Source organism: Lipotes vexillifer, unplaced genomic scaffold (genome assembly GCF_000442215.2).
Source record: "Lipotes vexillifer unplaced genomic scaffold, Lipotes_vexillifer_v1.1 scaffold382, whole genome shotgun sequence".
Classification (NCBI taxonomy): domain Eukaryota; kingdom Metazoa; phylum Chordata; class Mammalia; order Artiodactyla; family Lipotidae; genus Lipotes; species Lipotes vexillifer.
Window position 1 is genome coordinate 4,877,183 of NW_006780611.1, and position 14,451 is coordinate 4,891,633.

The 14,451-nt window shown below is 58.0% G+C and overlaps 1 protein-coding gene across 2 annotated transcripts in view; it reads left to right on the top strand.

The window, feature by feature from the left end:
* Positions 1-14,451, top strand: part of PHF21B (PHD finger protein 21B) — a 103,657-nt gene that overhangs the window by 86,700 nt on the left and 2,506 nt on the right. For both annotated transcript variants that reach the window (XM_007453922.1, XM_007453923.1), the window contains exons 6-10: positions 1,949-2,000; positions 4,369-4,445; positions 6,786-6,840; positions 11,929-11,955; positions 13,018-13,172. In XM_007453922.1, coding sequence (XP_007453984.1) covers positions 1,949-2,000; positions 4,369-4,445; positions 6,786-6,840; positions 11,929-11,955; positions 13,018-13,172 — 366 coding nt within the window. The remainder of the gene's footprint in view (positions 1-1,948; positions 2,001-4,368; positions 4,446-6,785; positions 6,841-11,928; positions 11,956-13,017; positions 13,173-14,451) is intronic.

Consider the following 14,451-nt stretch of genomic DNA (forward strand, 5'->3'; position numbering starts at 1 on the left):
TAACTACAGAGTAAAACAAACAGGATAAGGGTGCTGGAACAGAATGTAAATATTACCTGTATAAGATGACACATAAATATTAATGTGTAAGATTCACCTAAGTGAACAGAGAGCGAGGGAGAGAAGGAATAAGCACTCAGATTGTCACGTTTGTAGAGTTGGAACTGTCAGCGGATCGAAGAATATGATTTAAAGCTGACAAATTGAGGCAAACTAGTTTCAACAGCGTTGAGGTAAAAACTGGAAAGAAGGAGTAAACAGCCGCTATTTGAGACGCTGTAGAAAACCCAGGAGACTCTCAATGGAAAAACTGCTGCAGACAATACGAGAATTCAGCGTGGCGGTGGGTGTGATAACTTAAAAACGTCAGTAGTCTTTAGAGAAACACGTAGCAACCTGTTAGAAGCTTTCTAGACAACTGCATTTGCGATTGCAACAGAAGGATGAAATGCCAAGGAATAAACGTGATAATCAGTACCTGTTTGAGGAAAAGTTTGAAACTCCTTAAGACAAAGAACAGAAGCACCTTGTGGTTTGGGAGAGGAAAATTTCATATTATTAGGTTGTCATTATGTCCTAAGTTAATTTATAATTTTAGCATCATCCCAGGAAATATACCAACTGATTCCCTCATTCTCAGAACCACCGAAGATGGTTTCTAAATTTCACATGAAAAAATAAACAAGAAGGGCTTCCCTGGTGGCGCAGTGGCTGAGAGTCCGCCTGCCGATGCAGGGGACATGGGTTCGTGCCCCGGTCTGGGAGGCTCCCACCCGCCGCGGAGCGGCTGGGCCCGTGAGCCATGGCCGCTGGGCCTGCGCGTCCGGAGCCTGTGCTCCGCAACGGGAGAGGCCACAGCAGTGAGAGGCCCACGTACCACAAAAAAAAAAAATTAAAAAAATAAATAAATAAATAAACAAGAAGAGCCGAGGAAGCTCAGAACAGGAAAAAACAGGGACGGGATTCTAATGCTATCAGATTACTGTAAAGCCTTGAGAACTAAAAGTGAGGTGGTAGCTCATGAATAGATGGGAAGATTTAAGGAACGGAATAGAGGGCTGTGTGTCTGTGTGTGTGTGTGTGTGTGTGTGTGTGTGTGTGTGTGTGTGTGAGATAATCTAGTGTATGATTCACTCAAATCAGTGAAAAGCGGAGAGATGGAATTTTCAATCAATGGTATTGGAAAAAACGAGTGGCCACATGGAATAAAATGAATCCACATATGCCATATACAACAGGATGAATGCCAAATAGATCAAAAATTTAAATGGAAAAACTGAAACTCTAGGTACTAAGATAAAACATAAGCAACTTGCTCTCTAAACTCACAGTCTGTAGCTAAGATGCAAAAATCCAGACACTGCAAAAGAAAATACTGATAAATTCTACTACGTACAATTTTTTAAAAGTCTATATGGCCAAAAAAAAAGCACCAGTGGGACCTAATCCCCACCTCCCTAGATGTGGGCCGTGCGTAGTGACCTCCTCCCAAAGGTGACAGGGGGACGGGGGTGGGGTAAAGAGGAACTTTGCAGAGCAGACGCCTGATAACCACACCTCAGCCAGGTGATCAAGGTCAACGTCACGGTGATCAGCCATGTTGACGGCGCGTGCAGCGCGCCGAGGGGATGGGATGAGGGCCCTTCACCTCTGTGGTCTCCCTGCAAAACCCAGGACCCCAGTCTAATCCTGAGAAAAACACCAGGCAAATCCCAGACAAGGGTCTGCCTACAAAATTCCTGGTCAGTCCTCCTCAAACGGCCAAGGTCATCCAAAAGAAGGACCGTCTGAGAAACCGTCACAGCCCAGAGGAGCTAAGGAGACAGGATGACTGACATCATATGGGGTCCTGGGTGGGGTCCTGGGACGGAGAAAGAGCATGAAATGAAAACTAAGGAAACCCAAAATAGAAAAGCCACGTTAACCCTTCTCTGTTTCCTTCCCTCAGAAAATCGCCTTCATGGTAGCGCTGGGCCTGGTGACGACGGAGCATCTGGAAGGTGAGGACCCTTGTGGCGGAGCTGGGCCTGGCCCGCGGGATGGGGCAGGGGGTTGCTGAATTGGTATGAGACAGAAGCAGTGGGTCTCGGATTCCCGATCAGATGGCAGCACCCGGGTGTGACCCACCTTCTGCGCGGTTGGTGCCGAGTGCCAGGTGGTCATCACAAAGACCAGGGCGCCTGCCTGCTCTCCCAGCTTGTGACTGTGCACAAAACCGACTGTGTCTATTGAAGGGGCCTTGTGCATTCCCTGGCCCCGAGTTGGAGGCAGCACAGTGAAGTGATAAGAGCAAGGTGCCCAGCTCGGCCGTTACTAACTACTCAGGCTTGGGCAAGTCACCCAGCTCCTCTGGGCCTCAGTTTCTCTGTCTGTGTAATGGGATAGTAACCCACCCTTCCTCCTGGGATTGTTGTAAAGAACCAAGAGGAGTGCCCAGCACCACCTCCCCTGCTGTCGAACTGGTCCATGGGGCCCTGTGTGCCCCCAAACTCATCGGTGGAAATCAGAACATTATTTGAGCAGACAGGTCAGTGTAACACTACAGGTGCTGTTTGACTTTACCGATGGGATCAATCGCAAACGAGCTCTGTGCATTGTCATAGAATCTAAGGGCCTGGAAAGCATGGAAACCAACCTTCTGGTTGCACTTGTGGGGAAGCTGAGGCCAGAGAAGTTGATTCTCTTGCTCGAGGTCCCACAGCCAGTCAGTATCAGGCCCAGGCTGGAATCCAGGTCTCCTGACTCCCAACTCAGGGTGTTCTCCACGATTCTGACCTCACCGCTAAAGATATTTTATAAAGTGAAAACATCCCTACGCCCCAAGTAAATCTGGATTTGGGAAGGAAAACTAACTTGCTTTTCCTCCTCAAAATCGAGGAAAAGAAGGGAATGAACTGAATCCTCCAGTGCCCGAGGCACTTACAGGCTTTAATCTCAGGTGGAGGTTCTCTCCATCACAGCAGGTGAGTAACTGAAGCCCAGGGAAGGGAAGGGACCTGGGGAGCCCACACAGCTCGCCCGGGCCTCCCGTGCACAACTGAGTCAAACGTGCCCAGGAGGTGGGTCCAGGCCTTTCCACGGCCACCTCCGTTTGCATTCCCTGGGTCTGACTCGCTCTCTGGCAGCCACTGGGGTGTAGATCTGGGTGGAGCGGGACAGGGGTGTGGCCCAGCCCCCCAGCCCCCCAGGCTCCACTGATCTGGCCCCAGTGGGCAAATCTCATCTGAGCAGCCCCTGCTCACGACCCCCTTCCTTCTGCTGTGCAGGGCTGGAAGGGGTTCTCTGAGCTTTCCATCTGAATGTCTGAATACTCCTGCTTGAACTTGAGTGTAAGGAATCCAGCTGTGCTTGGCAGGCTTTGAGAGCTATTTATGCTCTGCCTTTGGGGTCATGGAGGCAGCCTGGGGCAGTGGGACTGGCCTGCACATCCATGTCAGAAGTCCCGTGTTCAAGTCCTGGCCGTGCTGCTTACAGCTGGGTGACCTTGGGCAGGCTCCTTCCCCACTCTGAACCTCAGTCTCTTCATCTACAACGTGAGGAAAACCACATCTTCAGACTTCTCAGGGGTGTCGTGGCAACTGAGATAAAAGCACTCTGTGAATACATTTGGGAATGTTATGATTTTTATAAATCATCCTCATTGTGAAAACTCCCTCTCGCCCGTGATACCCTAAATACTTATTTATTTGGACCCTGTCTTTTCCCAAAGAGGGTGTGAGGTGCCTTACAGGAAACACACGAATAATACTGAAACAGTTTCAAAGAAGAAATCAGGTCCAAGAGACAGAGATTCGGAAATAATATCAAAACAGCTACACACAGAGAGACAGGGCCCACCCGGCAGTCATAGCAAAGGAAGAAAATGAAAATGAGAAGAGGGAGGGAACCCAGTTCTCGAGCTGCATGAGGCCCACCACGCCGGCCCCCATCCGGAGGACTCGTGCCTGGCGTCCTGGGGGTCAGGCTGCCGAACAGAGGCTGCACCTGCCCTTCCCAGGAGCCTGGAGTCCCACCCGGCAGCTCAGCCAGGCCAGCGTCTGACCAGTGGGCATCTGCTGTCCCCAGAGTCCCATGAGAGACATCCCCGGGCCGGAGGACGGCACACGGGGCCTTGCTGAGAGCAGGTGCCTGGGTTCTGGGTACCTCCCACCAGTCAGTCCTTCAGCCTGGGGCCAGCAGGTCTATCCTGCCTCAGAGTGAGCGATTCCGGGGGGCACCCACCCGCCCGGGGCCACTCTGGGTTGTGGATGCTGGGCAGAGAGGCTGCAGGGCAGGAAGGGTTGGTGGCGCCCGGGGTTTGCAGAGGAGGCATCCAGCGTCCTGGGGCAGGAAGATGCCAGTAACTGCTGCATCTGTGCCTTTTTCCAGAAATCCAGAGCAAGCGCCAGGAGCGGAAGAGACGAAGCACAGCGAACCCCGCCTACAGCGGCCTCCTGGAGACAGAGGTGAGGGGCCCGCCTCCTCCACACCAGCGAATGGGGAGGCTCCCCCGGGCTGGCCTCCCTCACCTGCCGCTCCAGGCATTAGAGCTCAGGGAGTGCCATCAATAATTCCTTCTTTACCTCCTGGGCTCAGAAGCAATTGAGAGATAGATGCAGAGGATGGGATGTCAGTGGGGCACCTCACCTGGGCTGCCCTGGGGGGTGTGGTCGGGATGCCGGTTGCACATTATCCGGCAGGAGGTCTGGTCGCAGGCAGTGCTGGCCACCTGGGCCTCCTGGGACCACTCAGGCCCAACTTTGGAGCCCGGCCGGCTCAGTGGAGCTCATGACTTGGAGAGCCAAGAATGTGAGGCCACAGAGAGAGAGGCCCGGAAGGGGCTGGCCTGAGTGAGGGTGGTTCCTTGTCTCCCCCGGGGAGGAGGGAAGGGAGCGGGCCGTGACTCCAGCTGACTTCCCTCTGCGTGGAGGCGCGAGGCCAGGAACAAGAGACGTGGCCTGGCGTGCCCGGCTTTCCCTCCTCCCGACGCACTGAGCCCAGCTGCCCTTCACATGGCGGTACCCCGGCTCCAAGACTGCTTTCTCATGGTGGGCAGCGTGCACTTGCCCCGGGTAGCCGAAACTGGTAAAATAGGGCATTAAAGTGAACTCCAAGGCAGGGAAGTCCCTCCCAATCCAAATCCCGTCCAGACTGCCCACCCGGGGCCCGCTGCGGTCCTGTAAGGAGATGATGAGAGTAACCAAACACCAGCCCGTGATGCAGTGTCAGGACTTAAGGATGCCTTCCAGGGAGCGCCTTGGCCCCCTCCCATCAGCACATTCCCAGGGAGGAACTGAATCCAGAATGAGATCTTCTTGCCTTTGCAAATTAAAAGTCCAGAATTCTAGGCTAAAATCCAGATGTCATCTCCCAGAAGCCGGCTCTGCAGAGGCTGCCAGCGGCCTTTCCCAGATACTCTGGGCTTTCCTAGGGAAAACTCCGTGGAATCTTCCCGTAGAATGGAAGCCATTGCCTGAAGGCCCTGCAGTCGGGCAGCCCCCTGACGTGGAGCCGTGTCTGCAGAGGCCAGGGCCTGGCACATTCCAGAGGCCAGCAACAGTCTGCAGGGCCTGGACGAGGGTCATCGAAATGCCGTGCTCGCTTCCCCGGGGGTGTTCGTCAGCCGGGGCCAGTGGTCCCAAATCTATGGCTCAGAAACTGGCCCTCACTGGGAGGGAGGCTCCCGTGGGTGGCCCTGTGGGGAGAGCCCACCTGTGTCTGTGTCGCCTGGCTCCCCGGCCCGCCCACCTGTCCTTGCTCGTACTGTCCCCCACTCCTGCTCGGAGAACACACGTGTTTATACCTGCTCACTTCCTCCCCAATTTTCTGAGCAAGCCATGTCCTGAGACAGGGCCCCAAGCGCTGGGCCCCATTTGTGAGAGTCACGGAGCCGTTTCTGCATCTCCACCCAAGGAGACGGTGTGTCCTCTGTATGCTACAGGCACTGTCCCCCTGGTCGTGCTCACTGATGGAAGCATCCCCTGCTCTGTGGGCATGGCCGTGACCTCTTCTCCGAAGCCTGTGGCCACAGCCAGAGATGACCTGATTAGCGAATCAAGAACCGACTCAAAGCCCTGTGACCTTGAGCCCTGGACACATACGTAGCCCAGGAGCAGCCCTTCCGTGGGTCCCTCCCTTGGCCCTGAACACGGCCCAATCACGTTGAGAGAGATGGGTTTACAGTCCGTCACCCAAGTCTAGAACCATCTTCTTGTCACAGCCAAAACCATGTCAAACCACCAAAGTCTGAACCCACGTGGCCTGTGGTTGCTAAAGCCCAGGACTAAGGCCACCTTCTGGAATATACCAGGAACTTCCATCTACCCGTGATGTTTTGGGCACCAGGGGCCACTCTTTGTTGTCAGGGTTCCTGGAACTCATGCCAAGAAGTGGGGTTTAGTGAGCCAGTCCATAATACACCTCATTTCCCCATCTGACCCCAGAACCAGCTGAGAAAGAAAATACAGGAGGAACACAGAGGGACAGCCACGTGTCAGCTTTGTTACTGATTTGCCCCAATCGGAGAGCCCTAACCGTCCTTCCTGAATGAGGCAGATGTGCCCACGGGGAGCAGGGACGGACCCGTTGGGCAGAGCCTTTGCTGGCTTTTGCCCTGGCCGACCTGTCTCTCCCCCTCCCCACGTCCCTGTGTCTGTACCCGTTTCTGCCTCTGGCCGTGGGTGTCCAGCTGGAGTCCGGAGCCCAGGATGGGGAGCCTGTCCTGGGTGAGCCCTGGGCGGGGTCAGTGTCGCCGAGGAGGGCTCCCTGTGATCTGGTGGTTTGGTTTGGTTTTCTGTCCCCTGCAGAGGAAGCGGCTGGCGTCCAACTATCTCAACACCCCCCTGTTCCTCACAGCAAGAGGTAAGTGCTTCTCCCGCAGGGCAGCTGTGGGGCTGGGCTGGGCCATAACTCCCTCCACTGGCAGCGGCCCGGCTACCCAGCCTGCCCTGTCCACAGCAGCGGCCACATAGCTGCTGACTGGTGGATAGCGCATCACAGCTCACCAGGCCCTCTGCGCCATGGCCACGCTTTTCCTCACATACCACGTTACCTCCCTGGGACTTGGTTTGCTGATCTATATAAAACGGGCCCATAATAGTCCCGGCCTCTCAGAGCTGCGACAGTGACAGGAGGGGTGAACATGACAGCACTTTGTAAACCATCGAGTGCTGTGTACACGCAGGAACTGTTTTTCCCACTGGATGGTATGATTTCCAGAAATTAAAAAGAAAACTATTTTTTGTGATCATTAAAATATGTGGTTTGGCATCACTCACTAGAATGGAAGTGCTTTATGGCTGAAGACGAGTTGACAGTAAGTCACTCTGAGGGATCCCTGGAGCAATGTTTCCTCCGCAGGACAGCTTACTGCTGCCATGTGCCTCAGGGAGCTCAGGGGCCACGATGAACCTGTCTCTGGGTGGGTCCTGGCCGTGACTGGGGCAGAGACCTTTACTTCCACGGTGCCCTGGATGAGAACCCAGGTGTCACTGGGGCCTGTGATACTGCCATCAGGCCCTGGGTGAGGACCGAGGAGTCACTGGGGCCTGTGACACTCCCATCAGGCCCTGGGTGAGGACCCAGGAGTCACTGGGGCCTGTGACGCTCCCATCAGGCCCTGGGTAAGGACCCAGGAGTCACTGGGGCCTGTGACGCTCCCATCAGGCCCTGGGTAAGGACCCAGGAGTCACTGGGGCCTGTGACGCTCCCATCAGGCCCTGGGTAAGGACCCAGGAGTCACTGGGGCCTGTGACGCTCCCATCAGGCCCTGGGTAAGGACCCAGGAGTCACTGGGGCCTGTGACGCTCCCATCAGGCCCTGGGTAAGGACCCAGGAGTCACTGGGGCCTGTGACGCTCCCATCAGGCCCTGGGTAAGGACCCAGGAGTCACTGGGGCCTGTGACGCTCCCATCAGGCCCTGGGTAAGGACCCAGGAGTCACTGGGGCCTGTGACGCTCCCATCAGGCCCTGGGTAAGGACCCAGGAGTCACTGGGGCCTGTGACGCTCCCATCAGGCCCTGGGTAAGGACCCAGGAGTCACTGGGGCCTGTGACGCTCCCATCAGGCCCTGGGTAAGGACCCAGGAGTCACTGGGGCCTGTGACGCTCCCATCAGGCCCTGGGTAAGGACCCAGGAGTCACTGGGGCCTGTGACGCTCCCATCAGGCCCTGGGTAAGGACCCAGGAGTCACTGGGGCCTGTGACGCTCCCATCAGGCCCTGGGTAAGGACCCAGGAGTCACTGGGGCCTGTGACGCTCCCATCAGGCCCTGGGTAAGGACCCAGGAGTCACTGGGGCCTGTGACGCTCCCATCAGGCCCTGGGTAAGGACCCAGGAGTCACTGGGGCCTGTGACGCTCCCATCAGGCCCTGGGTAAGGACCCAGGAGTCACTGGGGCCTGTGACGCTCCCATCAGGCCCTGGGTAAGGACCCAGGAGTCACTGGGGCCTGTGACGCTCCCATCAGGCCCTGGGTAAGGACCCAGGAGTCACTGGGGCCTGTGACGCTCCCATCAGGCCCTGGGTAAGGACCCAGGAGTCACTGGGGCCTGTGACGCTCCCATCAGGCCCTGGGTAAGGACCCAGGAGTCACTGGGGCCTGTGACGCTCCCATCAGGCCCTGGGTAAGGACCCAGGAGTCACTGGGGCCTGTGACGCTCCCATCAGGCCCTGGGTAAGGACCCAGGAGTCACTGGGGCCTGTGACGCTCCCATCAGGCCCTGGGTAAGGACCCAGGAGTCACTGGGGCCTGTGACGCTCCCATCAGGCCCTGGGTAAGGACCCAGGAGTCACTGGGGCCTGTGACGCTCCCATCAGGCCCTGGGTAAGGACCCAGGAGTCACTGGGGCCTGTGACGCTCCCATCAGGCCCTGGGTAAGGACCCAGGAGTCACTGGGGCCTGTGACGCTCCCATCAGGCCCTGGGTAAGGACCCAGGAGTCACTGGGGCCTGTGACGCTCCCATCAGGCCCTGGGTAAGGACCCAGGAGTCACTGGGGCCTGTGACGCTCCCATCAGGCCCTGGGTAAGGACCCAGGAGTCACTGGGGCCTGTGACGCTCCCATCAGGCCCTGGGTAAGGACCCAGGAGTCACTGGGGCCTGTGACGCTCCCATCAGGCCCTGGGTAAGGACCCAGGAGTCACTGGGGCCTGTGACGCTCCCATCAGGCCCTGGGTAAGGACCCAGGAGTCACTGGGGCCTGTGACGCTCCCATCAGGCCCTGGGTAAGGACCCAGGAGTCACTGGGGCCTGTGACGCTCCCATCAGGCCCTGGGTAAGGACCCAGGAGTCACTGGGGCCTGTGACGCTCCCATCAGGCCCTGGGTAAGGACCCAGGAGTCACTGGGGCCTGTGACGCTCCCATCAGGCCCTGGGTAAGGACCCAGGAGTCACTGGGGCCTGTGACGCTCCCATCAGGCCCTGGGTAAGGACCCAGGAGTCACTGGGGCCTGTGACGCTCCCATCAGGCCCTGGGTAAGGACCCAGGAGTCACTGGGGCCTGTGACGCTCCCATCAGGCCCTGGGTAAGGACCCAGGAGTCACTGGGGCCTGTGACGCTCCCATCAGGCCCTGGGTAAGGACCCAGGAGTCACTGGGGCCTGTGACGCTCCCATCAGGCCCTGGGTAAGGACCCAGGAGTCACTGGGGCCTGTGACGCTCCCATCAGGCCCTGGGTAAGGACCCAGGAGTCACTGGGGCCTGTGACGCTCCCATCAGGCCCTGGGTAAGGACCCAGGAGTCACTGGGGCCTGTGACGCTCCCATCAGGCCCTGGGTAAGGACCCAGGAGTCACTGGGGCCTGTGACGCTCCCATCAGGCCCTGGGTAAGGACCCAGGAGTCACTGGGGCCTGTGACGCTCCCATCAGGCCCTGGGTAAGGACCCAGGAGTCACTGGGGCCTGTGACGCTCCCATCAGGCCCTGGGTAAGGACCCAGGAGTCACTGGGGCCTGTGACGCTCCCATCAGGCCCTGGGTAAGGACCCAGGAGTCACTGGGGCCTGTGACGCTCCCATCAGGCCCTGGGTAAGGACCCAGGAGTCACTGGGGCCTGTGACGCTCCCATCAGGCCCTGGGTAAGGACCCAGGAGTCACTGGGGCCTGTGACGCTCCCATCAGGCCCTGGGTAAGGACCCAGGAGTCACTGGGGCCTGTGACGCTCCCATCAGGCCCTGGGTAAGGACCCAGGAGTCACTGGGGCCTGTGACGCTCCCATCAGGCCCTGGGTAAGGACCCAGGAGTCACTGGGGCCTGTGACGCTCCCATCAGGCCCTGGGTAAGGACCCAGGAGTCACTGGGGCCTGTGACGCTCCCATCAGGCCCTGGGTAAGGACCCAGGAGTCACTGGGGCCTGTGACGCTCCCATCAGGCCCTGGGTAAGGACCCAGGAGTCACTGGGGCCTGTGACGCTCCCATCAGGCCCTGGGTAAGGACCCAGGAGTCACTGGGGCCTGTGACGCTCCCATCAGGCCCTGGGTAAGGACCCAGGAGTCACTGGGGCCTGTGACGCTCCCATCAGGCCCTGGGTAAGGACCCAGGAGTCACTGGGGCCTGTGACGCTCCCATCAGGCCCTGGGTAAGGACCCAGGAGTCACTGGGGCCTGTGACGCTCCCATCAGGCCCTGGGTAAGGACCCAGGAGTCACTGGGGCCTGTGACGCTCCCATCAGGCCCTGGGTAAGGACCCAGGAGTCACTGGGGCCTGTGACGCTCCCATCAGGCCCTGGGTAAGGACCCAGGAGTCACTGGGGCCTGTGACGCTCCCATCAGGCCCTGGGTAAGGACCCAGGAGTCACTGGGGCCTGTGACGCTCCCATCAGGCCCTGGGTAAGGACCCAGGAGTCACTGGGGCCTGTGACGCTCCCATCAGGCCCTGGGTAAGGACCCAGGAGTCACTGGGGCCTGTGACGCTCCCATCAGGCCCTGGGTAAGGACCCAGGAGTCACTGGGGCCTGTGACGCTCCCATCAGGCCCTGGGTAAGGACCCAGGAGTCACTGGGGCCTGTGACGCTCCCATCAGGCCCTGGGTAAGGACCCAGGAGTCACTGGGGCCTGTGACGCTCCCATCAGGCCCTGGGTAAGGACCCAGGAGTCACTGGGGCCTGTGACGCTCCCATCAGGCCCTGGGTAAGGACCCAGGAGTCACTGGGGCCTGTGACGCTCCCATCAGGCCCTGGGTAAGGACCCAGGAGTCACTGGGGCCTGTGACGCTCCCATCAGGCCCTGGGTAAGGACCCAGGAGTCACTGGGGCCTGTGACGCTCCCATCAGGCCCTGGGTAAGGACCCAGGAGTCACTGGGGCCTGTGACGCTCCCATCAGGCCCTGGGTAAGGACCCAGGAGTCACTGGGGCCTGTGACGCTCCCATCAGGCCCTGGGTAAGGACCCAGGAGTCACTGGGGCCTGTGACGCTCCCATCAGGCCCTGGGTAAGGACCCAGGAGTCACTGGGGCCTGTGACGCTCCCATCAGGCCCTGGGTAAGGACCCAGGAGTCACTGGGGCCTGTGACGCTCCCATCAGGCCCTGGGTAAGGACCCAGGAGTCACTGGGGCCTGTGACGCTCCCATCAGGCCCTGGGTAAGGACCCAGGAGTCACTGGGGCCTGTGACGCTCCCATCAGGCCCTGGGTAAGGACCCAGGAGTCACTGGGGCCTGTGACACTCCCATCAGGCCCTGGGTGAGGACCCAGGAGTCACTGGGGCCTGTGATACTCCCATCAGGCTGACCCAAGAGTCACTGGGGCCTGTGACACTCCCATCAGGCCCTGGGTGAGGACCCAGGAGTCACTGGGGCCTGTGATACTCCCATCAGGCCCTGGGTGAGGACCCAGGAGTCACGGGGGCCTGTGATACTCCCATCAGGCTCCTTTCACACTGGGCCTCGTGGACTCCAGTCCTGACTGGTGCCCCTCCCGTGCCCTCTAACATGCTGTCCACCGTTCTTCCCTGTGCTAGCCAATGAGGACCCCTGCTGGAAGGTACGTGTCCCCTGGTCTTCACGCCTGGTTGGGGGAGGGGGGGCATGCTTTCCATACAGTTCAGGTAGGGTCACTCCTGCCAAGGGGCGCGGGACGCCAGCATCCTGCCGCCCTGGAGTGGAGCTGAGGGCCTCAGGCTCCGTCCTTGGTGCTGAGTGCTTTGTACAACACCAGTCCACTTTTCAGCCTGCCCAGCAGAGTTGGACATCACCACAGGGCTCAGCCCGCAGGTTCAAGCAGGAGCCCTCCGGACGCAGGGACACCGGGAGCCACGAAGGCCTGGATGGAAGCAGCCGATGCTGGGTGCCAGTGTGTTCTGTCTGGCCTCGCTATGTGACCCTGGGCAGAGCTGGTCCTCTCTGGTCCTCATTCCCTACCTCATAAGGGACTGGACTTGGGTCTCAGGGTCTCACCTCACACGCCCACATTTCAATGATCGTGCGAGACCCCAACCCTCCACGCATGCACCACGTCCCTGCTTCCCAGGATGCTGGCTGGTCACGGCCTCATTTGTGGGCGTGGCTTCAGAGTTTATTTTCAGTGTCTTTCTTTACTAAGTTTCACATCTAATTGTAAAAGACATTTCCAGTCCCTACATGCCTGTAACAGTCAAACCGCTAAAAAGCACCACGTGATGAAACTCCCATTAGGCCGTGTTGTTTACAGCCATAACCCTGCAGTATCGCAGATCGGTGCCGTGGCGGGCAGCCTTCGTCTGCAGCCACCCTGTAGCTGTAGGCCGGCCCGGGCATGGGGACAGGAGGTGCCTTGAGCCCGAGTCCTGCTGCGCGGAGCCCACATACCTGCAGGGGTGCTGGCTTTGAGGCAGGAGACCCAGATGCTGCTGGTTTCCAGGCCTGTGCCCCCTTGGTCATCACCCCTCCTCCTCCCCTCCCAAGCTACTGAGAACCCTGGCGGAAGAGCTGGGCCCCAGGCAGGTCCTGAACCCCACCCCCCAACCCCCAGCCCGGCTGATTCAGACTCTCTGGTATGGGCCTGGAAATTAGAATTTTTAATAAGCTCTGCAGGTGGGTGCTAGGAGTTGCAAGCTAGCCAATTCTGGTAGCTATCATGGCTAGTCTTTCTCAATCTGCCTGCAAGCGAGGGGCCAACCTGCAGCCCTGCGGTACCTGCCCAGGGGCCTACCACCTCAGCTGCCTGGACCCGCCCCTCAAGACAGCACCCAAGGGCGTGTGGGTGTGCCCCAAGTGCCAGCAGAAGGTACAGGAGGCCGTGCTCCTGGGGAGCGGCCGCACCCTCACCCTCACCATCTCCCAGAACTGCGGGGCCCTCCTTCACCGGGCACAGTGTCTGAGGCCACTCAGACCGTCTCTGCTTCCTGGGTCGTCCCCCCGCCGTGAGCAGAGACAGGGAGGGCCATGGAGGGCTGAGGAAAGGAGCTGGGTGAGGAACAGGCCTTCGCAACTTGGGCACAGTTGACGTTTGGCCCAGGATAATCCATTTGGGGGCAGTCCTGTGCACTGCAGGGTGTTCAGCAGCGTCCCTGGCCTCCACCCACTAGATGCCAACAGCAGCTCCCATCATGGCCATCTCAGACACTGCCGGTTGAGGACCACGGGTGTAGAGTGAGCAGAGGTTCTCTCTGCAGCTATCTGACTTGGTGACTCCAGATTTCCCAGGGAAGAACCGAACTAACAACACAAACCACAAAAAACAGTGCCAGTTAGCACGTTTGATCTCACTGATAACAACACGCAAATGAAAGCTATCAAATTAGCAAAAACGACAACACTCCCTTCTGGTGATGGTGCTGTGAAGCGGGCACTCTTACACGTTGCCTTAAAGATGTGTACGCTTTTTCAACCCGGCGTCTTGCTTTAGGGAATCGAGTCTAAGGAGATGGTTCTATACAGGTAAAGTTCTGTGCAAAAAGAAGCCCCTCAGCCTTTCTTTATAAAAGGGAAAAGAAGGAAACAGCCTGGCTTCCCCCCAGGAGTTGGTGGAGTAGATTCCAGCGCTTTACTCAGTGAGATGTGGTCATTGAAAATGATTTTTTACAAGGATTTTGCGATTCTTTGTTCACTATGTGGGATTACGTTTTTAAAAAATAAAAATAGGACTTCCCTGGTGGTCCAGTGGTTAAGACTTCACGCTTCCACTGCAGGGGGGAGCGCGGGTTCGATCCCTCGGTGGGAAAGATCCCACGTGCCACGTGGTGTGGCCAAAAAATAAATAAATAAATAAAAAACAGGTTTTATAGCGGCTGTATAGTTTGATCATCAGCTGTCTGAGAAAATACAGTGTGTGGAGTAATAAAAACCTGGGAGAAAATACCTGTGTTTGGCTGGGTGGTGGGGAAATATCAGTGTTTTTAAAAGTAGGCTTTTCTACAGAATGTATTACTTGTAAAATCATTGGGAAGTCATCTTTTTTTCAAAAAACATAACTCTCGGGGCTTCCCTGGTGGCGCAGTGGTTGAGAGTCCACCTGCCAATGCAGGGGACTCGGGTTCGTGCCCCGGCCCAGGAAGATCGTGGAG